The following is a 26,036-nucleotide window of genomic DNA, read 5'->3' on the forward strand; positions in this document are numbered from 1 at the left end:
GCTAATTTTAGGAGGATACAGCCAACGACATCCAAGGATGATTATGCAGACCCAAGATTTGGCCATTTCTCAAAAGCAGGAACATATAAAATCCTGGCACCTCTCCTTCTACATCCATGTTAGTCCTACCTGCCACAAGGTATTTTTCTTTGGAGACTCATCTTCATTCTGATCCTCCATTACTGACGTGTTCTGGAAAAAAAGAACAAATATTACTTCAGCTTTTTACTCTGTGACAATTTCTTGCTCTACAAGCATTACGAAAAAGCTAATCAATTGAATAAATAAAATTCATTTTCCCAGTGAATGGAATTCTCAAAGACTTCTGGCCACAAAACCTGAGTATTATAAATAAATTCCCCTTTTAACTGACATGTTTATCAATTCCATTTACTGTAAAGATAACTCCCCAACCCCGCTTCAATTTCCTTTGACAGGTTTTCATGCAGCCTTTCAACGCTTTTCTCACTGGGAAATAAATTCACTTTCATCCTACTCAAGCCAAAGCAATTAAACCTGTCAATGTATTCAACCAGCACTTTCTGCCAAAGTTAAATTGCATACAGCTAGGCAAAAAAAAAAAAAAAAATCACTATACACTACTTACATGCAACAGAATATGCTTTTTTCCCAGGTCTAGGAATAGTGATCATTCTCTGCAGAACATCTCTGCAATTCACTGCCCAGGCTGTGTCTACAACCCTTGGCAGTCACCCCTGCCTTTATTGCATGCTCTCCCCACATCAGAATTGATCCTTACTATTGCTTTCCTCCCTTTCCTTCACCAATAAAAGATGGAAGCATTTCTACAAACCTGCAGCTGCAAATGTTTCTCTGAGCTCACCTGTCTCCCAAAGTAGTTGTGTCTTTTCTGCCCGTTGTTGATGAGCTGCTCCCTTTTGCTGTCCATGGCACACCCACCACCTCCTCCTCCCTGCCCCCAAGTCCCTCATTCCCGGGCAGTTCCAGCTTCCCCCAGCCCTGCCCTCCCCATCCCCATGGGACTGGCAGAGGGTTACCAGGACAAACTGAGTGTCCTCAAACACCTGTAATTATTTCAGCCTTCTTCCCTTCTGTCTCAACAGGAACAAGGCGCTCAGGTAAAACATACAATGAAGTAAGTCAAATAATTCCCTTACTCCTACCATCTTGGATTATGGATAACTCCTTAGAAACTACATCCACCCCCACTCAAAACACAATTCCATCTCAAAAGCATTCATCTCCTCCTCTTTCCTCCATAAGGATGTGCTGCACAAACTGAGAGAATCTGGCAAATGAGCAGTGTCCTGCCTACAGCAACGCTCCCTCCCCTGCCCAGCTGCCTTGGCTCAAGCCTACCCTGAGCCCTCTCTGAAGGTGTGGAAAACACGTGGCACATGGGCTCTGGATGACAGGATAAAAACTGTGCCCACAGGTGATGGAAAGACTCAACTGCCTGGTCATGACACACATGGCAGTGACATGTACAAGCCCAGGAGGTGGCTGGAGGGGAATCCAGGAAGGAATAAAGGCAGGAGATGTTTGGGGTGCCTCTACAAAAACATGGATTTTAGTGTTTCTGGACACCCACAGAACAGACAGCCACACCTTTCCTGGTTTTTGAAGCCACAGTCTTGGCAGGGCCATCCCAGTTATTTACAAGTCCTAACCAGCCCCTCTCACTGGGGCACAAACCAGTGCAAGGGTTGCTCCTCCCCAGGAGGGAACACACAGCAGCACCTCACTGACTGGGACCTTGCCAGCCCACACCAGTTACACCATTCTGGAAAGCAAACGTGCCACCAGGGAGCTATGGAGGGTGTCTTTGATTTTATTTTATTTCAATATGAATATGTAAAAACACTCATTAGTGTGATTATATGTTGTTAACTGTGCATCCAATTAGTGTGTCCTTAAACGAGTAAGGAACATCTCATGTCCTTTGGCAGCTGAAGGCTAAATAAACCCATGGATCCTGGGAGCTACAAACAAGAACACTGAGAATATCAAACAGGTGGCTTGGGTTAGCAAATTCAGCAGAAATCCCACATTTTATCCATCTATGCCCTAACTTTCCTTCGGCAGGCTATGGTGGGTCTCTGCCATTGCATTTCTCCCTTTATCAGAAAATATCTGAGATCTTTGCTAGCTTTCCCAGGGATGGAGACTAAGAACTGCCTCCTAAACATGATGTCATTCTGTGAACATCCAATAGAACTACAGCACAGCAGCACTGTGACACAGACTGCAGGGACACAAATGTCACCAAAACCATCAGATTTCCACACCAGCAGATTGAAAAGTGATTTTCCCTCTGTGCTGTGCCCCTACTCAATTCTACTGTGGCTCCACTGATGCCCAGGGAAAGACCTGGGCAGCAGGCTGTGGGGAGAGGCTACAGCCTTGGAATCTCACAGGACCACAGAATCATTAAGGCTGGAAAGACCACAAGGACCATTGAGTGGCACGGAGTGCCACCTCCAGGTGTTCCCTGGACACCTCCAGGGATAGGGACTCCAAATGCACTGCTGTCCAGAGACACTCTCATGTCCTGTCACCATCTGAGCCATGACTGTGGGGGCAGATAACACAGCTTGATTTTTAGGCTGGAAATGAACATGGTAATCAGATATTTCACCAGGAAGTTGACAGCTGCATTCATTTAATGGCATCTACTACTACATCTACTCTTTTCCCACCCTGACTCATTCCACACTTTCTTACTGTATTTTAGAGCTTTTAAATCCTTCATCCTTTCCCTTTCTGCTCCCAAATACATATTTTGTTTTCCCTATTATATTGTCTCTTTCTAATAAACTCGCTCTGCTTCTCTCTTAAAGCGCTTCATTTTGGGGTCATTCCCCCCATCACACACATCCCAATTCATACTCCAATCTCTCTCTCCAACACTTAAGCCTACTAATTGGAGACCAGGAGGTGATGGGTGGATCCTGCCCTGTTGGCTGGAAGAAGCAATTAGACAGCTCTGATCTGTCCTGTCCATTCCCAGCACTTGGTAGAAGAAGGATTTCAGAATTCCTGACAGATGGTGTCACCAGTCCTGGCTCCTGGGCTCCAGCCCTTGTGCAAGAACACTGATAGGCATCTCCAAGTGTAGCTCTTCCCTCCCCTCAGCAGCACCTCTGCTCACCCCACCCATCTCCACATACAGCCGGTTTCCCAGGTGGCTTTGAAGTGGCATCACCACGGAATTCACCCCAATTCCCCCAGCTCTGCTGCTGAACAACTCCAAGGCCTGACGGAAGCACTGACATCTCATCCCAGTATCCCAGCAAGGCTGAGCTGCCCCTGCAGACATTCTCCAGGCGTGATTCTGACCCCCACAAGAGCCTTGCAGCTTCTCACAGGGCAAGAGCTTCTAAATATTGTCAATTCATCTTGTTTATAGGTTCATTTCTTCCAGGAATTCTTGTGAAGTTGCTCATGGCTCTTGCAAAAGTAGAATGATTATTTCCAACCAGCTGTCATTCCTTAATTAGTCAGCCTGGAGTAAGTGCTCTCCATCCCTACTGGGAACAGCAGCGACAGCCAAGAGATAACAATGGGTCCAAGCTGGGATGTTTTGTTGCTGCCTCACAGTTGTTGAAACCCAACTGAATTGAGTTACACTGAGCAAAGCCCCAGCCTCTATTTCCACTGACTGTAACCAGAAATGGCAGTAAAATTCACACATTGCTCCACAAGCTGGGCAAGTTTAAAAGCTCATTTCCTGGAGATTTGTATCCCACATTCCTTGCTTAGTCCCACAGAAACTTCAGGCTTTCCTTAGTCTTTCTGCTCCACAATACCTCAAGTTTATGGGATTTCTATGGGGTGCAGAAAACTGTGGCAAAACCAGGTTCACAAGTTACTTGGAGAGAAAGAGGTTCTGACAAGCCTGATTACATCAAGCTAATTCCTTTTGGAGATCACGAAAAGCTTCCGAAATACAAAGAACCATGAACGATCCCCAAAGGCAAAGATATTGTAGGTATTCTAAAACTCCATAAATCACAGCTTCAATTCAGATCCTTGGATACCAGGCAGCAACTGATGTCTCAAGTACAGCAGTTCCACAGATCTGAGGTTGTGAGGGGCAAAAGCACTCCGTGTTTTCCTGCAGGTGAGTGGCACTGCAAGGCTCCCCTCCCTCAGAAGGAGCAGGAAAAGCTGCACCTTTTCCAGCAGAAATCCATCAAACCTGGGGAGGCTGCTCCAGATTTCCAGCAGGCTGCTCTTAGCCTGGGTTGCACTGGGCTCCAGGAGTTGGGAGTGCCTTGAGTCACTTAATTGCCTGGGCAGGAGAACAGCCAGGTGCAGCTTTGTTCTGCAGCCACTGTGAGCTCCAGTATCGGGAGAGCAATTATGGAAGTGATAGCAGGAAATCCTGGGAACTGGGGCAGGACACACCGAGTTTCAGCACTGAGCAAGGCTCACAACACTGCTAAGTTTCTCTGATGATAATAAAGCTTTCCCTAACAAAGAAAGGATTCACAGGATACAGAGGATGGATGGACAAAACAAGACAACAGCTGTGCTGCCCTGAAAAAAAGAAGAGAGTCTTATATTTGAGCTTTAATCAAAGGGAAAGGAAGTAAGAACTTCTGTGTCTCACTGCCCTTGAAACTACACCAGTAATTCCCATCTCAGTTAAAGATTAAAGACCCAGCTAAGTCTTCAACAGTCTAACTTTTCACAAGATTCCCACTCTCTGGAAAAAACCACCAGGAAATTTCAGTTAAAGTTACAAAATAAGCAAAACCAATTAAAACAATTCAGCTAAACAGGTTCTGATGTCCTTTAACAAACCACATCTGACTTTGAAGAAGCTGAAGAACCAACACAAAATAACAAATACATACTTGGATACCTCAAACTCTGCAGGTGGAGTACACAGCACTGGAGCTTCAATCCCCTCCTGAACCCAGCTCTGCCACACAGGGACTGCTGGAGGTCCCAGCACGCATCTCCCAGGGCAAGTGAGGAATCTGCCATCCTCTGGGACAGCTGGAGCCAGCAGCAAGGGAGGAAGCTGGGCTGCCATCTGCACCAGCTAAAAGTGATGAGCACATGCCCCTCATGGCTTCCTGCTTTTAATAGAGCCAGAAACTGCCAAACGCTTCAGAGCATTTCCAAACGGAATGAGCATCTCCATGGGGAGAAATGGGCAGCATTTGCTAACCCAGGAACCTGCTAAACAAAGTTTATTAACAACATCTTCATATTTGATCAGGGATAAAAGGGGATTTTCCTCTTCTAACTATGGAGAGGCTCTTAGTAAAAATGTTCTGGAGCACAAATACGAAATTAAGTTGGAGAACCCCTAACCTAGACTGCACAACAAGGGAATGAACCTCTCTCACAGCAACGACCAAATCTCTCCCTTCTCACCCTCCTCAAGATCTGTCTGCTGAGAAATGCAAAAATCCTGATGTCCCCAAGTTCCATTGGCCTCCTTGGCCCCCAGGGACAGTTGGTTGTCCACCAAACATGAAGGTTTACACTGCTGACCATAGCCAGGTCTATATTTGATATCTGCATTAGTAATTGCTTGTTTCAGCTTAAACTAAACTATTTATGTAAGCACTGGGGATCTGCACGAATTAGGCTGAACATGCTTCAATTCTTACCTAGCTTGCTGCTCTCCCAGTTGCCAGGTTTAATTTTAGTGCAGCTATTGCTGGAAGTTCAGACAAAAATATACTTAAAATACTTAAAGAGTCTACCAAGAGCCAACAGCTGAAGGCAAAATTAGAAAAAAACCCTCGTAACTGAAAATAGGGCATCAATTTTTATTTGGCCTTTGACTAACCACCAAAAAGTTAAAAGGAAGACATGCTGAATTCAGCACCACAGTTCCCCAGTTTGTGTTTCAAGCTGCTACAAACTAAAGTTTGACGACAAGTTACAGATGGTAAGTTTTTAGGAGATACCTAATGCACTTCCATACCCTGGTTTGACACCTCTCAAGGGTTTGCTCTGCAGGAGGTTTTGGCCAGAGCAACAAGTTTCCCAAAACTAGAATTGCTTGCTCTTACCCCTGCTCAAAGAGGGAAAACCTCAAGCCATTCCTCACCTACATGTTCCAGAACAGTAATTTCTGCAGGTTCCAAAGACCACAAGCAGTCACTAAGCAGATCATGCTGCTTAATCACCAATGCTTTGATGACTGGCAATTAGTACCACTATGTTAACTTTCTTTTGAGAGTATCAATCCTCACCCTAAACTCATTACAAATTAACTCGCTGATCTTGTGTGTGTGTGTGTATATTATATATATATTTTATAAAACACATAAAACTGTGTATCTCTGAGTATTCAGTATATCTGACTTCACACGAAACTAATAAACTCATGTAAATAATCTCTCTCCATGTTCCTAGTCAGTTCTCCCTTCAGCTCCTGGAAGGCCAGAATTAGATCTCCTTGGAGCCTTCCCTTCTCCAGGCTGAACAATCCCAATTTCCTCAGCCTTTCCTCATGGGAGAAGTGTTCCATCCCCCCTCTGATCACCCTGGTGGCCCTCAGAAGTCAGGTCAGTGGGGGCAGTACCCAGAGTCACTTGTTTTGAAACGGAAATTACACATGAAAATGCTCAGCAGCTCAGGATCACTTTTCTGATCCAGTTCCATGAAACACTCAGCAAGGACTCCAACTGCACCAGTGAGCCTTTGGTGATGGCACATCCTTTTACAGGCAGCTGTGTGCCCAAACTGCAGCCTGAGCCTGCCTGGCAGGGCAGGGTTTAATCCTTATCCCAGCCTGTGAAGGGCCACAGACGATGGAGAACTGTAGCAAGAAAACCACTCTGGGGCTTTTCCAACTTCTGAAATAACGTATTACACGTTCTCAGAAAGATTTACATCAAAAATATTCACCAACTGACTTAGTTCAGGATAGGTTGTCATAAGAAACAAAACAATTGCACTTCTGTCCAAGTTCAGAGCTATTTTCCAGCATGCCTCCATTTCCACACAGCAGGCTGATGTCACCAGAAAAACAATGTAATTACTGCAATCCCAAGAGACATCCAGTGGGGGTTTGATTTGGTTTGGTTGGGTTTTAAATATGCAGTAACTGGTTAGGTCTTAAGGACAGCCTTACCTCAACAGGTACTGCAGGATCACATGAACAACACCTTCCTTGCAAGGACTGTTTCAAAGACACCCTAAACTCTCATGTAATGTTCTGAGTGTCTGGAGTAAGAGTCAGTAACCCAAACCTGCCTGCGCCCATCCTATAAAACCACGTTGTATTTACAAGGACAATGAGCAGGGAATTGTGTAATTGTAGCAATTTGATGACTCATCCCTGCACCACTCCAGCACCAAAGCACGGCCTGCAAAACTGCACATGGTGCAAACCCTCGTGCTGGATGGAAACCAGAGCCCAAACACAGAAAAACCACTGTCTGTCCACCTGCCCCTCAGACAGAGAGTACCACTGAGGCAGGAGAAATGGCAAAAACAGCTGGCACTTCAGCCAGGGCTGGGGATTAAGGTGCCCACAAGCTCAGCTTGTGCTGCCAGGGGGAAATTTTCAATCAATAATAATCATCATCATCTCCCAGCTTGCACAAGAGCAGCCAGCAATAAGAGGAGCCATCAAGGCTCCCTGCAAAGCCTCACCTGAGGCTCACCTAGAGGAAAACTGGATTCATTTTCCCACCCCTGCCCAGCCCAACAGGAGCTTTAATTCCACCTTCAGCTTAGAGTGGTGTTTGTTTTCCAGGTGTCTCAGTTCATTCCTTTCACTGTCCAGTCCCTCAGCTTTCCTTGGCAGACACTGATGTGTGCAGGAATCCCAATCCATTCCTGGCAGAGCAGCAAATCTCAATACTCAAATGTGTATCAAAGCAGTCATCAAGCTTATCACTGATATCACTGATAACACTTGCAGTCACTTGCCTAAAACATCCCACAATTAACTTTCACTGCCCTACAGGCCAAATACTTCTAAAGACAAATCCTTTCTGCCTGTGAATAACTTTTGCTTAAAAGTAAAATGTTTAAACCAGAAACATGGCCCTGACAAAGGGGCTGTAGGAAGGTACATAGATGTCAGGAGGAAGGTATTGATTTGCTTTTTCAATTGATATTTTTAAATAAAGAAGTTACCACAAGTTCTCAGCTACAATTATTAGCAGTAGTTTGGCATTAATGGTTCATCTATTACATAAACTTATCTATTCACATAAACTTATTTAGGCAGAATCTGCACTTTCACTCTTAATCCATCCCAAAGCAGGACCGTTTTTCCTCTGTACTTTTAAAACTCAGGGCAAACTTCAAACCATGTCCCTTATACAGCAAACTCACTGAAAGTTCTGAAGGAAAAGCAGAGCTTAAGTTTTCAAAGCTTTGACTACACCATATTACACACTTGTTCAGAACATCTGCACCTGTAACTGTATCAAAAGCCACTCTAAATAACTGGATTTTGTTAGACAGTTAGGAGGATTAGGTATGTCAAGCTTTTGGGATTTTTTTTATATATATAATGAAAACATGAAGTCATATTTACTACCTTAGAAACTGTCTCAATGTCTAGTAAAAAAGTGATTTAGCTTTTATTTCCTGTAATAGAAAAGCATCCAAGAAAGAAAACTTGAAGGGAAAATACTGGCTTTAAGATTATCATCACTTTTCTTCCTTTTAGAGCAGATGCAGAGAGACCTCTTCAGATCCACTCATCTCATCATTTACAGGACTTGTAAAAGGAAAACAAACTATTTAAAGTTGCATTTGACTGCTGACTGCTCAGATTAGCACATCTGACTGAGGGTTGAGCACAGAACAGCAGCTGAATTCCAGGGCTCCAGGAGCAGCCAAGACACTCCAGAGGCAGCTGATGCATCCCTGCAACACCAACTGCTCCATCAGCACTGCTGTTCACAGCCCAGAACCTGCCCATCCCCTCCTACAAGCTCTGCCATTCCCATGGAGCATCCTTCCCAAAACCCAGGGCCTGTATGGACACCTCCACACCATGGCAAGGCAAAATCAAATTCCAAAAGCTCCAGAAGTTGGACGTTTTTCTCTATGGGCCACATTCATGGGTAAACAAGGCAGAAGACAGCACTCTGCCCCACAGAATTGATAAAGGTTAACAGTATTCCATATTCAAGGTAGGATAAGTAACATCTGGGAAGCAAATTTCAAGCTAAGCTAGCAATTAGATCAGTTCAAATTCACCAAAAATAAATTAGCCTCTGTTAAGATTAACTACACATTTGCAACTCGGCTGCCTGGTGCAAAGTTAAAATACTTGAAAGATTATTCCTGGTTTCCCAGAGGGAATTTAGATTCAGATCTCTCCTGCTGTTTCCATATCAAACTAAAGGGAGTTACCTCAAATTGTCAGCCCAAAGCACAACCCTCAGCACGAGGGGTTTGAAGAGCTGTGAGAGGGAGGGGACACTCAAAGGCCTCAGACACTGCAAAACTTTAAGCAGGTTTTGAACAGGCTTCTACACAAACTTTTACACTGAAAATTACACAAAGGTTACTCAAAGCCACTGGACAGTCTGAAATACTAAACCTGCAGTAAACCTCGACTATTCATCTTTTACAAAATAGATGGTATTTGCACACAAAAGAAATACAGAAAAAAAGCAGCCACCACAATGAAAATTCAACACAACTACAGCCAAGAACCAGTGAGCTACCCCAAGGAAGAATCCTGTCCTGTTGGAAGTTCAGTTGTTTCCTCCAGAGATGTAGAGCAGTGTATTCCAGACTTGGCAGCCCACAGAAATGGATCAATCTTCACAACTCCTCAGGAAATTCTAATCACTCACTAATTGCCTGAAACACAAGCTTTCATTTATGCACAAGTTCAGTGCGGGTTTGGAACTGCTGATATCCAAGCAATCCAGAACGTGGAGAAAATCTTATATCCATGAGGGCTGCAGCCTAACTGCAGCTAAATGAAAAGGCCTTCAGTAATACAAATTGTAAAAAAATACTCAAAATACTTTTTAAATATATCCACCCAGCCTTGCCTGGGGATAGTCAGACACTGCACTTGAGTGCTGATTTTATCTGGCTTTTCAAAGGCATGTGCAATTGCATAATTTAGATTTCACATGATTTATATAATGGATGGTAAATGTTCCTGACCTGGAAAGTCAGCACCCCTTCTCTCTCTACAACTTCAAGATCCAGTTGATGAATACAAAAGCACCTCACTGTGGGACTCAAGAGAAGAGGATTTGAGAACAGCAGGAACAGTTGCCCCAGGTCTCAGGTTCCTGGATTGGGAAGATTATTTTCAATCCACACCACATCATCAGTGCCTGGTGTCACAGCACAGCTTCTTGTGTGAGAGAGATGGCAGAGCTGTGGCACAGGGCAAACCAAAGCCAGGACCAGCTGACACCTTGTGCACCCCAAGAACAGCCCTGTGCCCGTGGCAGTGTCAGCAGAATCCCTTCCCCAGGGCCTGGCCAGGATGGCAGAGGAAGGAAAGCTGCAGGCCCTCGCTTCTGAACCCAGGGACAGCCCCAGGAGTCCCAGCTCTGCTTCCTGGGGCAGACCCACAGTCTGAAGGGTCTTTGGGAAGGGTAACTCAGCAAGGCTGTAAGAGGATTTCACAGATACTTCAGGACAACACACAGCATTGCTCTTCGAGGGCAACAGCTTTACCTCAAACTTCTCAGCAATCCCAAAATCCACTTGGGAACAGTGGAAGACCATCCTGCACCACAAAGCCAAATCTTTCTGCAGTGAGGCTTTGCAAACAGGACCATTTTGCCACAGAAATATTACACAGAGGAGTAAAGAGCTCACTTTATAGTTCCTTCTTTCTCTGCTGTAGCACTTCCTCCAGGCCTGCCAGATGGGGATTGGTACAATTTGCTCAATCCCCTGCTGTGTCTACAGCCAGCTGTGCTACCCTTGACTCGGATGCCTCCCTTGTATTGTATTGATGCCTCCCTATGTATTTGGATTCTCCTGCCATAAGAAACCAACCACCTATGTAAAGACTCTTAAATGTGAGTCTTGAAGGCCCACAGAACATCTCATCAGATGCAAATCGCAGAGGCTCAGGGAAAGCTGGGAATGGGCAGTGTGCTAAGCACCCAGGAGTCTGTCACTTGGAGAGGATAAGTGTCCTTCTGATGGAGACTCAGAGTGGCACCATCAGTATCAGCAAAACCATCAACACTGGTACTCACAGCTGCTGAATTCTCCTGAGCAAGGGACCCACCCTCCTGCCAGGGGGGTCTGATGAGGAGTCTGCAGTGCAAAGACACTGCACAAATGCCATATTTCAGCCTTGGTAGGAAATCTTTGATTATACATTTCTGCTTCCTAGAAAATTCCTCTGCGGGAAACAGACAAGACCTGCAAGGAAGAGGACTGTCACACACACACCCAGAACAGACTGCCTTGCATCTCCTCCTCTCCTTGGGCAGATTTCCCTCCCCCATCCCTCCCAGCACGAGCATGGCACTGCCAGAAGGCAGGCAGGGAGCAAGACACGTTTCCTAACACATTTCTTTCCACCTTAACAGGATCAGAGAAAGAAAAAATCCTCTCTTCCACATGAGGCTGAGAAAGCACCAACACAAGGCTGTGGCTAACAGCATCCCTTCTGCAGACACTTCAGCAGAGCCATCAGCAATAACAGCTCCTGCCCACCACTTGTGAAATCTCTCAGGCTTAGTGGGACTGTGTTGTGCTTTCTGAGGGACACAATTAATGTCTGATATTGCACTCGTTGTTGTAGCTCTGAGCAACGGGCACTGGATTTGCCAGGGCACGATCCAGTACCTTGTGGTGATCCATGAATTCACCATGGAGAACCTGCCTCCACAGGGACATATCCTATCCAGTGTGGAGTGGACAGACTGGGATCTCTGAATGGAACAGGAGAGAAACACCAACAAAAAAGGCAGGCCAGCAAGTCACCCAAAGGAGTAAGGACTGGATCTCTAAGCTCCCATCACTTTTGCTGTGTTCAGAAGTCCCTTCTGCAGTGATGTATGTCAGAGGGACTCATTTCACCACTCCCACCTCATCTGGCTCATGAAGATCAGTGATTAAGTCAATTACTGACTTCTGAATACTGGCAGCTTCTGAAGAGAAGACCACAATGAGAGAACTCCCCACCAAGAGGAGCAGGCTCCTGAAAGGGGTCACTCTTCTGTTTGAGCACACTTGGCAGCTTGGGGATGAAGTGTATGACCTTTAGTGCTCTCCAAAAACCACTGAAAACAACAAAGTCCAAAAAAAGCACTCGTGTGTATCAGATTGTTTGTAGCAGCAAAACTCTTTCCCCACAAGCAGAAAGGTCAGTGCTTGGCAGCACCCAAATGGTGCCAGCCAGGGGAGGCCACCACAGGTGATCCCAACCTGCCATGAGGTTTCACAGGCTGCTCCCCCCTCTTGCTGATCACAGGGAATACAGCTGGAATCCTCACCCCCTCTTGCTGATCACAGGGAATACAGCTGGAATCCTCAACCCTTCTTGCTGATCACAGGGAATACAGCTGGAATCCTCAACACTTCTTGCTGATCACAGGGAATACAGCTGGAATCCTCACCCCCTCTTGCTGATCACAGGGAATACAGCTGGAATCCTCAGCAGGAGCCACAGCCAGCTCCAAGTGACAGATGCACGTCATGCCCCAGGCAAATCAGGAATCAAAACTCACAGATATTTACTTCATTTTGCTGGTTCTCACACATCAAGGACACATTTCTGCTCCTCAGCTGAGGAAAGCAAAGCTCTGGCTCAGAGCTCAGTCCTGGGACCCACTCCAGTAAATAACAACTCACTTCCATTTCCAAACAAACACTAGGAACTGACCCAAGACAGAGAAGGTCCCTTCTTGCCCCTAAGAATGAACAGGCTCAGTTAAAAACTGAAGTCATAAAGCCCAAAGCACTCAGATACATGAAGGACACCAGAGAACTGCTTATGAGAACCCTTCCCTTTGGAGAATAAATCACACTTGAAAAAGTAATCCCTGCACTTCACATTTCCCCATCCTCCTGGGCAGAGGTATCTGGATCCAGCACCAAGGCATGGCTGGCCACACCACCTGGAAGCACCACAAGAAGCTGCTGTGACTGGAAGGGATGCCCAGACTGCATCCAGAATGCTCATCCCAGTTTAGGCTCTCCAAAGGAAACAGGCTGGGATATGGTGGAGATGACAAGGCTGGCCAAGCACTGAAGCACCAGGGGGAATAAAATGCAATGCTACCCTTTGCAAATGCCTGCAGGATGTGCAACTGCCACCAAACTGAGCTGTTGGATCAGGCCTCAAAATCTGTAACACCCACACTGAGAACTAAAAAAGAAAAGTTATTACAAGAAACTGCTGAAAACAAACCCCAAACTGCTGTTACTTTTCACTGAGAGGAGACTCCAGCCAGAAGGAACCACACTGGAAAGCACCACTGCTGATTACCAGAGGGAAAACTGGTCATTTTTACCTCAGATGAAGGACTGGGGAATCCAGGCCATCCCCCTGCCACACTGCCCCCAGACCCATCATGGGTAGTTTTAATTGCTTCTACACTGCTGGCCTTGGTTTGAAAGCTCTGTGTCTCTGAAAAGTCTGTTTAAACACAGGGAACAAGCAGAAATATTTCAGATATTGGACAGAACATTCTGTTCCTTTAAAGAAAAGGAATCAAATATGTATTTCTTTTTAATGGAGCTGTTGGATTGTTTCCAAAAAGAAATGGTAACAGTTCCACTGTTTTGAGGCAAAATACCAGAAAACATGTCAAAAAGGTATTTGTAAATGACTTCAGACCCAACAGAAGCAGCAAAGCAGTTGTCTGGTTATCACAACCCATTTCAACAGCTACAGAGAATAACATTTCCAAAGGGATGCAAGCTCCAGAGCAACAGGCCACTCATCATCTCCCATTTGTGATTTCATGCTCTGGAGGAGAAGGTTTGAGCAGAGCCCATCTCCAGCACTCTGTGGTTTTAAGAAAACTGCATCATGTCTGTGCCTCAATTTGTACTGGAAAAAGAGGATGAAGTAGTTTTCAAGTTCAATTCTTAGCTTTCAACTACAAGTTTTTCCAACTACACTTTCTGTTGTTGTGCTTCCCTCTGGTATCAGAATAGAAACAGAAGCTCAAAATTAGTAAAGAAAAACAAACAGAAGCTTAAGCAAGTTAATACTAAATTGTAACATCCATAAATAAAAAAATAAACTTCCTTCTGAAAACTTTTGTTTAAACTGAAAGAATGGAAACTTATGTCACATACCCAGCCCAGAGCACTGAGTGCCACCTCTGGGGATGGGGACTCCATGAAAAGGAAAATGCAGGACCAGGAGCACCTCTGGAGCTGGACACCCCACTGGGCAGAAGGCAAGGATAAAGGACAGGAAAGGCAGAGACGCTGCCCCAAGCCTCCGAGTACTTGGGAGAATGGGCTTGGAGGAGTCTGAAAATGCCACTGCATGAACTTTACAACCTGGCCTGGGGAAGAACAAGCTGAGATCTCCCACTGGCAGCTTGGGAAGTGAGACATTTCTTGTTCCTGCAGTGAATGAACTCTGTTAAAGCTTCCAGGCCACACAGGCCATGTCTGAACACGAAGGCAAAGAGGAGCAGGGCACTGCATGCAATTAAGCTGAAAACTTCAAGCATAGATGGAAGAGTGTAACAAAGAACCTTTTCTAAGAACCCCAAAGACCTTGGGAGGGTGTAAATAAGCCAAACGAAACCTAAGTGGAGTTTTAAAAGAGATAAAATTATTTTTTAAAAAACAGAAGCAGAAGAAAGGCATAACTGAAGACAGGGAAGAAACTTGGTGGGGCAGTATTTGTTTACTGGGTTAATTTCATTTATATCTCTCTAATAATTCATTTCCTAAGACTTATTTCATCATCTCCTACATTATGCAATAATTCAAAGTGATGCCTGGGCTCTTATCTTCTGTTGCTTAATGAGCAGTGCTCACATCACACTGGAGATGTTTACTCACAGAGCCCAGAACCCTGCCTGTCTCTGCCTGGCAGCCCTGCTGGAGCCACTTCCCAAATCAGCACCACAAAACACTCTCAAAATCCTGCTGTGCTCCAAGGATGGAGCCATGGAAGGTGCTGTACCCACAGGGTTGCATCACACACCTGCTAACAAGTTTCTCTAACAAGAACCAGTTTCTCTAAAGACCTAAACAAGAATTTTGGTTTTAATCTTGCAGAGAAATCCGTATCAAAGCAAATGAAAACAGGAGCTACTCGATACCAGTGTGTTCATGTACAAAAACATCATTAAAGGTAACTAAGCAGTTAAAAATAAGGCCTTGCAGCAGCTCCAAGTATTATGAACTGGCACTTAATATGTACTTCTCCATGCAACAGAAACAAGTGTTAAGTGCCAGGGACTGTATTTCCTAATACTATCAATTAAACCAAAAGCCAGTGTAGATGAGAAGAAACCTCAAGTACCACAAACAGGAATAATTTTTTTAAAAATAAATGACCTGTTTCTCTTCTGCATTCACTAACAGCTCACAGAATACAGAAAGCAAATACTCTCCAGTAAACTGCAAGGTTTAAAATACTAAGGTTTAAAATACTGCGAGGCTATTTTACTGCGTGAGGAAAAGCACAGAGTACACACCCAGACTGAGAACTGGAGCACCTCCCCATCCATGGGCAGAGGGGATTTGCTGAAATGCTGCAGCTTGATTTTAAACAGCCTTGTTAGGTTTGATGATTGTTAACAACCTCACAGAAAGGCAGAACAAACCTCATCCCTTCTTTCTTCCTTTAGGTGGACGGCAGGTGACTGCTGAAGCCTAAAGGTTTGAAACCCCCAGGACTGAGTAAGAGCTTCCTGAAGAGATTCTCCAAGGCTCCAGTGAAGACTGCTCTTCCCCCTTTCTGGCCTGTTCACTGGTTACTCTACACACACCACACACAACAGACACAATCCCAGGTAACTTCTGTCAATCACCAAGAGCTTCTGTATTTCCCTTCCAGCACTTCCTATTAATCATTTCACTCTAACTAATGTGTGCTACGGAACCAAGAGCTCCTGCTACCTGTGCCCCACCTGATTTCTATGTGGGCTTAAGAGTTCAGGAAACTATGAAGGGCAAGTCACAGTGCCAAAAATAATAAATGGGGAAAGCAGCTGGTGTCACTTTTGCTTCCAAGTTCCCCTTACGACATCACTGAGTCACACACCTAAAAGAAGAACTTTTTTTTAAAAAAATAAACCTTCACAGACACTTCCAAAAGTCTCAAAGCCTCTTCGGTTGCAGCTCTACAGAAACAATCAAACCTTAATAATAAGAAAAAAGTCTTTATTTTGGCACAATATTTCACTGAACCATGGAATATCCTGAGCTGGAAGGGACCCACAAGGATCATCAAAGTCCAACCCCCGGCCCTGCAGACACCCCAACAATCCCACCCTGTCGAAATTAGAAGTAGCTTGTGATAATTGCCAAGACAGACACCAAACCTCTGGGACTCTGCCCTGGCATGACTGTAGGCACTCTTCTATAAGCAATGATTTGGCCATGAGACTGTTCATTTCTATAAAACTGAATTACCCATCTAGGAGTTTGTCTTGGACATGAGTTTTTGTCCTTTCTTTGAATACTATTTCAAAACTGGAAACATAAAGCATTCAAATGGAAAAACAGATTTGTATTTTAACAAAAATTTTGAAGGAATTTCTGGTTCTGAAATTCACATTTGCTGAATTTCAAGTGGCCATATTTTGCAGGTGAGAAGAGAGGTTTTAAAATAACTGGTTACTCTCTAAGGTAAGTCACTGATGTTCTCCAGTGGCTGACCTCAAATGGAGTGACACAAAACTCAATTGTTCATTTTCATTCACAAAAAAGCAATTTCTTTTAACTACTCATTTTATACACATGAAAGACTTGAACCACTGAATGATGCTCTTATGCAAACAGACTATGTTAAATAATCCTTGTTTTCTGCTACAAAAATATTACATTCGGAAACACTTTGGGAAGTGCCACACAGTTACTCCACATGTTCAGCATTTTCCTTCCAAGGTAAATACCCTGGGAAAAATTGTTAACTGGTCCCAAAAGTTCCCTTTTTATCATTTTCAATCCCTCCCAAACCAATGAAGCAGCAATTCCCCATCTATAAGTTATGCAGGCTTAGCTCCAACAGCTTACTAGAAGAAAAATAACAGACAACTTAGGATTTAGTGGTTTTCTATGCAGACCAACCCCCCACCCCCATCCCTCGTTCTCCACTTCTTAGAAGTTAAAAAACTGAGTTAACAGGGCAACCCAAAGAGCCCAGGACTCCATGCTCACTATTCTGCGTTCAACCACGTGCAAAGACTAAGGTAAGGCTACACCCAGGCCCACGCTTAGGAGCAAATAAAAAGCTTATCCTTTCTAAATCAAATCACACAAATATCACAGGCTGGTCAGTTCATTAACAGCAAAGCTCATTATGTTATTTTTAAGTTAAACGAGAAAGCAAAACGTAGCAGGCAACATGCAGAACTATGCTACTGATATCACAACGTCAGTAAACAGGCAATAAAACACAACAGCTCCCCCCCAGCCCTACTGCACAGAAAGCCCTTAAAGAGTCACTCCTACAATGCAGTTAAGTAGAAGATTTCAGAAAAGGATGCACAAAAAACATTTAGCAGACTAAACAATTTGATTAAACAGAGTCCTGAGAGTTTAACACAAGTTCAACAGCATAACATTTACAACAAGAAAGAAGAAAGGCACCTGGAGACATCTGACACTGGGCATGCTCTGCAGGCATCTCAGTGCGCACATGCTCTCTACCAGGTTGGAGCAGCCTAGCCACAAAGACCTTGGCACAGAACACTGCAGGGTGACAAAAAGGAAGGAAGAGAAGAAGCAGTTAGATGCCACAACAAATCACTCAAGGCAGGCAACTCATTAGTATGTTAATGTGGGTACTTATCTATGTTATTTCTACATTCACCATAGTTAGCGGCCAGGGGTAAAACAACCACTGAAGATGCTGTGCAGCGATCAAGGACAAGCCACCCCTCTGGCCTGCCCAGAACAAGCCATCCCTCTGGCCTGAGCTCCTTTTCCCCCTCTGTAACCCCATGGCTTTAGTGCCCAGCTGCATGCTTTAACTGACTCCCAGCAGCAGGAGAGTTTTAGTTCACCCACAGTGCTGCCCACAGCAGAGCTTCTGGGGCAGAGAGCCCACCCAGCCACCCAGCCTGGCCAAAATCCCTGCCCAGCTGTGCCCTGCACAGTCCCCCTGGGGACACGAGGCCAGGAGGTGCCACAGGGGTGGCAAGGCTTTAGAATCCACCTGGAGGAGCTTTGGGAATTAAGGTTTGACACTCCCCAGTGTCTCAGCTTTCTCAAACAAACTGTGGTTCTTTATTCTGCACTGGGACAGACAACCCGACAATGGGAGCACATTTTAGAGAGGAACCACACTAAGCTCAAATTACATTACCAAGTTCTGCTTAATCAAGGAATCCTAATGACCTGGGGAAAAATGTTGGAATTAGAGTTGAAGATATCCTAAAGCCAAATCATCCCTTGGCTACATTTAATACTCTTCCTGCCACCAAAGCTTAACTACCAAATTCCCCACTGCTGACATGAGAAGTTAGGAAAAGTTTGGAGAAAGCTGAAGAAATTTGATGCAGACAGACTCGCCAAAACTTCTGTAGCTCCCCAATATTATTTCCCAGCTCTTTTTAAGGACAGAGCAGTACATACACCAAATAAAGTTAGGGAAAAGGATTCAATTTCTCAGCATCAAGCAGAGCACAAACCCAGCTGCAATATTTGGCAGAGACTGAGCTTTCACTATTTTCCACACAGGCTTCCAATTTAGTTACAATGGACACCAAAACTTTGAAAGAAAAGCCCCACACAGGTCAAAGCTGAAAGTGGAATAACTGGAGGTGAAGCCTCATGGAAAGCAGTTTGTGCCAGGATCAAGGAGGGGGAGAGAGCCCAGAGCACCTGAAGGGTAAAAAACTTTTTTTTGTTTCCTATCTTATGAATAAAACAAAAGGAAGACTCATATTTTCATCTCCATGCCAAGGAGAGAAATTATAGCAAAACCAGCACAAGAATGGCCCTAGCAGCACCAAAACACATCGAATTTCCCTCTCTTACCCAGCAGGAAGGTGCTGATTCCACAGGGATGTCCTGTGCTACACACTTGGAATGGCAAGAGTGGGAGCATATCTCTTATGGACAGGGGTAAAAATAGTCATATCTATGTTTTATTGTATTATTCTTTCATTAATAGCAAAACAAATCCATAGTTTTCAATTACTAAAAGTTTTTAAGTTTATTTAATGTTTATAGAGAAATAGGATTTAGCTATTAAGTAATTACTCCACTGTATCTGTCATTACTTTGCATTACTTAACTTTGACATGTCCTCACATTAACATTGGAAATTTAGTTTGCAGGACACTTCTAAGACAGTCAATCAGTGACAACAGGGAAACTACCTTAACTTCAAGAAGACACACAAAAAAAGAGGTTTTCATATTTTCAAAAAAGATGGGATGTACTGTTAGAACCCACTGATTGAAGATACATACTTTTATAGATCTGTTTCTCAAAAATGAGTGTATAATTCAAGAAACTCCCTTTCCAATCTGTTTTGTTCTTTGTTCCTATTTAGGACAATACCTTCATGGTTATTCTGCAACACTGAACCAGCAAAATTCAGGGTATTTCTGCAGGTGTTCATTAAAGCTCAAAAACATTTTTAAACATACAGGCCTGATCAAAAAAAGTCACTTTGCTCACTAGACTTAATAAAAGTCATTGATAAAAATCACAGCAAACTCCTCTCCTGAGATGTTCAGATTAGGTACACAAAGCTGAGGATAATGTTTATAATGAATCTACACCTGTAGATGTCCACAAATTATAAGCTAAAAATCACTGGTTTACAGGTTATCATGTGGGGGAGTTTAGGAACTACTCTAGCTAAACAAACTGAATTTTAAGTGCTTAAGAGAAAAATGGGTAAGTTGAGAACATTTTAAAAAATTTAATTCAAAATGCATTAGACACAGGCCATTTCCATGCCAAGGTTAAGCCACACAAAAACCTTTTCACAGCATTACGAAACCTGCATGAAAGGCTTTACAAAAACTCCCTGGACACTCAGCTGCAGCACTGCTATTGCACAATGCTACAAATTAAATATTGTGTCCCACTTCACACCAAAACAGCAACGTGCAAATATTTGTGTGCTTCCCTGACATGTTATTGCCTGACCCTGTCACGAATAAAAGCTTAAAAGTGTTCCAAAGGCTTCACTTTGCACTGGCCCTTCTTTCACCAGGAGCCCAGGGAGGTGCAGCACTGTTTAATAAAGTCTGGGAGGAGAAAGTGCCAGTGGCCAACAGGCACAGAATTAAATGAGAACACAGAGCTCAGAACTGCACAGGTTAAGGTAAGGCCAAGTGAAACTCAGATTTTAAGGAATAAGGTAATTAGCAATGCAAGCTTTAACTGCCTCACATTCTGAGGGCAGTGGATCACCTGGAGGTCCTATTTGCAGAGCTGAAAGGGGCTTTGAGCCCCAGGGCAAGGCAGGAACAGACACAAACTCTCATTCTGATCACTTCAATGCCTTGTGCTTGCAAAGATTCTGTACTTTAATTTTATTATTAGACGACTGATGCTAATTCCATACACAAAGAACTGCTTTGGTGGTCTAGCCCCAGGAATTACATTTCAAGCTTTACATTTCAATCTTAAATCTCAAACTGAAGCAGCCTATACAAAATGCTGCATTCCCAGAGAAACCTGTAAATCCTCAGTAAAAAGGGGAGATGCTTCAATGTCTTTAAAACTCAAATGTTAAGAACTTCTTATATTAATTAAGCACACAGCAGTGTGCATCTAATAAACCAACTTTGTAGCTGGGAACTTTTAGATGGAGGTATAAAAAGCACCTCCTCAGGCCCTGAACTATCCTATCCTAAAGTTTTCCTTCACTCTGGACTTCTCCCAGGTTACAGCACAGCCTGGTTAAAGCAGTGTAACATGCCCAGAAATCATTTCCTCCAATGCATCTGATACTGTAACACAGAAATCCTCACACTTTTGTATCCCTTATAAAAACCTCATATATTTATCCTCTAAAGCCCTTTAAACTGCCCAAGAAATGCCTATAGCCTGTATTTCTGATGGAATTAGAACACCTTTGCAACCCAGGCATGGCAATATTGCAGTGTCACAACTAAGAATGACAGCATTTATATAACCCAGACTTATGCTGCAAGTTTTATAAAATATTAAAATTATGACCTCGAAATTTTTCACTGCATTAATTTTATCTATACAAGATAATTTAGAGAATCCAAATTTATTGGTGTGTTTACAGCTTGGGAAATTCTGGTCTTAAGGCAAAAACATGCAAAAAAGGTAGAACCAAATAACCTCAGCCTTCACTGTCAATTATTTCCAGCTTTTTAGCTATAAGAAATTCACATGCTACTCAACAATGGTGACTTCCTGGTTAGTTTACTTTGGCCTGGACCAACACAATTGGTATTTATTTCCACCAACATTTAATATTGATAATTTTATGGGTAAGTGGTGCTAATTAAACCCCTCTCCATGGCTGGGGGCTCACTTTAATGCAGCCCAAGAGGTGCTCTGAAAAGCCAACTTGGATTTGAGGGCAGTCTGACAGTCTGGGAAAGCCTTATGTTCCCACCTCCAACTTAATGGCAAGTTCAGATCTCCTCAAAAATCAGCATTAACCACACTAAGACATAAAAAACATGAGCAGTAACACTGTTTCAAGGCCTTCATTATTATTTTACGCTCGGCAGGAACAGCAGCCAACTCCAACTCCCTCCCAGTTTGCAGGCTGGGATTTCCTCCAGATCTTACCTGGTGCTTTTCCTGTTCAGGCTTCAAACAGTGCCAAGCAGAGCAGTGGTGAAGCCCTGGGCTGGGAATGAGTGTGCACAGGTGGGGAAGCAGAACATCCAAGGTCTGTGTGAACACTGGGTGGGACATGCAGGGAGCGGGGACACGCGCTTCCCCAGGGACAGCCCGGCTGGCAGGGGACATCCCTGCACACCTCTGGAGGCACAGACACCGCTGCCTGACCAACAGGAGCACTCTGGGCTCCTCCTGCTGCCGCCCCACAGCCAGGCTGTGCCCGGGGACGTGCCCTGTGCCCACGTGCTCCGCGCGAGTCTGTTGGACTCGGTGCCATCACATCACTGCCTTTCCCACGGCCAATGCAACCCCACCGGGCCTGGGGGATTCGGAAGGCTGTTGGAGCACCATCCATACAACACATTTCCACACTCCAGGGAGTTTTACATGTGCATTCCAGCAATCTGCTTCAATTTCAGCAGAACTGGACTCCCAGGTCAACAAAGTTGTTTCAGACGTAATTTACTCTTGCATTTATTTCTCTCTTTCCATGAGCTACAAATGCAAAAATTAATTTCTCAAAAATGAATACCCACAGAGTGGAAAACTAATTTTAACTTGTGAATTTTTTTATTATTCTTTTATTATTCTGTTATTAGATAATTCTAAAAAAATAGGTAACCAATAGCTGAGTCACAGTGCCACTAGGAAAATCAATTTAGCCAAATCACTGCCATTCACAATAGTTTTTCAAACTGCTCAATGGAATAACCTTCCAACAGCCATTCGAGATCTGCACGTAAGCTCTTGCATTTGGGGAAAAACACTAAGTGAGGAATCAGGAAATTTAAAGCAAGACAAGGGAAAAGAATTGACCAGAGAAATTCTCCTTATTACCACAGCGATGCTCTAGATAGGACACTGAATTCACAGGAGGCTGATGGATAACGCTGTCCCACTCTGCTCCTGAAGATCAAAGTGTGTTTGCTACACACAGTCAATGCTACAAAAGGAATATGGGTTCAGTGGAGAGAAGATTAAATGCTTTCTTTGAATAGAATAACCATCTTACTCCATTATAATTTATTAATCAGGATAAGACTCATGAGATGCAGCAGTTCATTTTCAAGAAGATACAAAGGACTGGGAAAAAATTCTAAGATGTTTGCATAAGCCACTCTGATCATTAACTGAAATAATCTCAATTTTCCAAAACACAGCATTTAGATTAGCCCTTGCTTCCTTCATGTACATACACCCCAACTCCCACAGTTGTATGATACACCTTTCTGCACTAACATCCCCTGTGTTACATTAAAAAGGCCATTTCTAAAGCAAAACACTTTCTTCTGCTCCCCTGCAGCAGAACAGGGACTTGCAGACATCTCCAGCCAGCAGCTCAGGGCAAATCCTGAGTGGGCAACACAGACCCAGCACTGCCCATCACACAGGAGAAACTTGCAGGGCATCAAACACAGAGAAAAACATGGTTGAAGCTTGTCTAACATGTTAAAAGCTGTCTCAGACCCTTAGGTTTTCAAGGCTGAGGCCTAACAGAGCTAACAATAAATCCTACGACAGCCAAGGCAGGGTAGAAGCACTCAAGTTTTGATGCCTGTGGAGGCTGGGCTGCCAGAACCACCCAGGACTGCCAGGCAGGGCTGCACAGGAATACTGCCACAGCTCTGAGAGCTGCCTCACATGGCACTTTCTGAAATGTAACATTCAAAACACAGGCAAGAGCAAAGCCTCCAACCTGCTCAGCTCAACTGCTGCCTTTGTAGGGCTGGCTGATGTTTCCAAAAGTTAAGCAATATTAAATAACATTGAGGATCTTGATCAGCAGGAGCACTCATTTATGCTTCCTCTTTTTTTTCCCTGCTCAGTGTATTTTAAATTATTTCCTCTTTTCAGTTTTCATCACTAAAGATGCCAAGTTTGCTTCTGCCTCCCTGTTCTCTCGTTTTTAGAAAAAGGCACACCCTGAACAGCAAATATTCCACAGAGAGACACTATTTTACAATTTTAACTCCAAAGTGAGTCTGATGGCTGTGTGGAACAAATTCAATTTGATATAGATGAGAATGCAAGAAATGTGTCAGTCTAAGGTTAATAAGTATTGCCCATACATTCTCCCTCTGGTTTATTTAACAGAGTCACATTAAAACAGACTTCTCCACCCTAACCAAATAAAATTCAACTACTCAAAAAAATCAAACCAGGAAACCTTTGCACAAGTAATTAATTATAAATGTACTTATCAATTAAATTCAAATATAACTTTGGCACAAAACACCACACCAGGAAAACAAACGCAGAATTCAAACCATGCATGAGATCGACAGCACGTACAGAGTTTCTGCTACAGGAGGTTAAATACAGAGGCCTCACCAGTCACTGCAGTAACTGCCTACAAAGGAGAACACACAAAGGCTGAGCATTACTGCTGTTACTGTCCACAGGAATCCAGGTACACTGTTTCACAGTGACTTTAGAAATAACTTGCCAAGTCCATCAAAGCACCAGCTTACAGTAAAGCTGGGCACTGGGAGGTGCAGCTCTCCCATTCACACCAGATATGATATTGAACCCACATAATTTTCTTTTCCTGCCAGCCAGGGACCCAGCTTGCCTTCCTGAGGCACAGAAACACCTTCCAAACCCATCTCTAAGATAACTTTTTGTAGCCATCCCAAATCTCAGAGGAATGTGACTCCAAGTAAAATGGCTCACCCCTACTCTGAAATAAACCCACTGTCACTGTGAGACTTCTCCTGCCACCCCAGCCCTACACCTGTCCCAAAACAGCTGAGGCCAAACCTTCACACTGACAGCTCAGGAAGGGTTTAGGACACTGACTCCAAGTGCTGCCCACAACAGGATTTCAAATGGTATTTTAGCAGGAAAAGCTGCAGGAAATTGTCCTAGGAATAACCAGAGAAGTTCTCTCCAGTTCTGATGGATCCATCAGAAGGATAGGGACTGAACTCAGAGCTCCCTGAACTTCACAGGGAGCCCAAGACAGTCACTGACAAGGCTGCTCTCCCCTTCCAGAAACAGGATGGGGCAGCCAATGGCTCTGTGCCTGTTCCTGCACACACAGAAGTTCACCTCGTGCTCCCAGACTGATGCTCCACAGCAGACTGGCAATGCCCTCCAGTATTGCTCCTGTATCTCTGGGCCATGCCCTGTCTGACTCTGCCCTAACACTTGGGGACATGAAGCAGTTAAAGCGAGGGACTGAATGTGCGGACAAACTCATCTAAGCAGAAGCAGCAAGATATAGTACAGGGTGACTTCTTACCTGAAACTTTGTTTCTGGGCTTCAGATCCACCAATCCAGAATGAAAGGGGATTCGAATGGGTTTTCCTTCTCAGACTTGTCTGTTAAAAGAGAGCAGCCAATCATCTTCAGCTTGGTGTATCTACTTCTTTCTTGAACGAAATCCCAATTACTGCTAATGCTGTTAGAGACAAGGCAGCCCAGGCACCTGCCCAGCCCGGGACCGACTACGTTAGTGGGGTTGTTGGATTGGTGGATCTAAGACAGAGAAACGCATTTACAGACAAGAAATTGCTCCTTCCCTTACCCTGGTCACCCAAACAAGTGGTTTTGGGTACAGCTCACTTTGCTAAGATTAAGGAAGATGAGAAGAAGCTACAATGCAAATAACAAAGCCAAGTCCTAAAGCTTCAACCACCAGCTCACACCTCACAGGGCCTGCTCCAGGAACACAGGTTTGCACGACAGCTCAATGAAGTTCTCCTGGTCTGCCATAAACATCCTCTAAAGCACTTTACTCCAATGATTATTTCCCTGTTTCCAGGCTCAAAATGACCTCATTTGCCTTACACGTCTGCAGCACAAAGATGGAGTTGTCAAGACACTCCTGATGGGAACACAGCACTGTATTCAGTACATTTGCAGTACTGCTGTGTCTCTGGAAAACAATCTAGAACCAGAAGAGAGTAAGACACTGTACACTACTCCTGAGACAAGTCACCTCTTGCTAAGCAGGGAGATAAAAGGCCTCCAGCCAGTCCTGCCAGCAGCACAGTGAGAGTGTGACTACTTTAAAGCAGCTAGGAAGTGACACCTCAGAGAAGATGGAGTCCACAGAAAACTCATACTCCATGTGCAACAGAAAGCTCAGCCTGCAGAGACCAAACCATGCAACTTGCACCGAGAC

The 26,036-nt window shown here is 44.2% G+C and overlaps 1 protein-coding gene across 3 annotated transcripts in view; it reads right to left on the reverse strand.

Moving 5' to 3' along the window:
* The window catches only part of FBXW11 (F-box and WD repeat domain containing 11), a 57,368-nt gene that overhangs the window by 23,931 nt on the left and 7,401 nt on the right, over nucleotides 1–26,036 (reverse strand). The window contains exons 2-3 of one of the 3 annotated variants that reach the window (XM_036391524.2): nucleotides 17,707–17,808; nucleotides 130–192 (exon numbers count right to left, since the gene is read on the reverse strand). In XM_036391524.2, the coding sequence (XP_036247417.1) occupies nucleotides 130–192; nucleotides 17,707–17,808 (165 nt within the window). Of the gene's footprint in view, nucleotides 1–129; nucleotides 193–17,706; nucleotides 17,809–25,150; nucleotides 25,231–26,036 lie in introns of all 3 variants that reach the window. The other 2 variants (XM_036391526.2, XM_036391525.2) reach the window with 2 other exon arrangements.

The sequence above is a fragment of the Molothrus ater genome, chromosome 15 (genome assembly GCF_012460135.2).
Source record: "Molothrus ater isolate BHLD 08-10-18 breed brown headed cowbird chromosome 15, BPBGC_Mater_1.1, whole genome shotgun sequence".
Lineage (NCBI taxonomy): Eukaryota > Metazoa > Chordata > Aves > Passeriformes > Icteridae > Molothrus > Molothrus ater.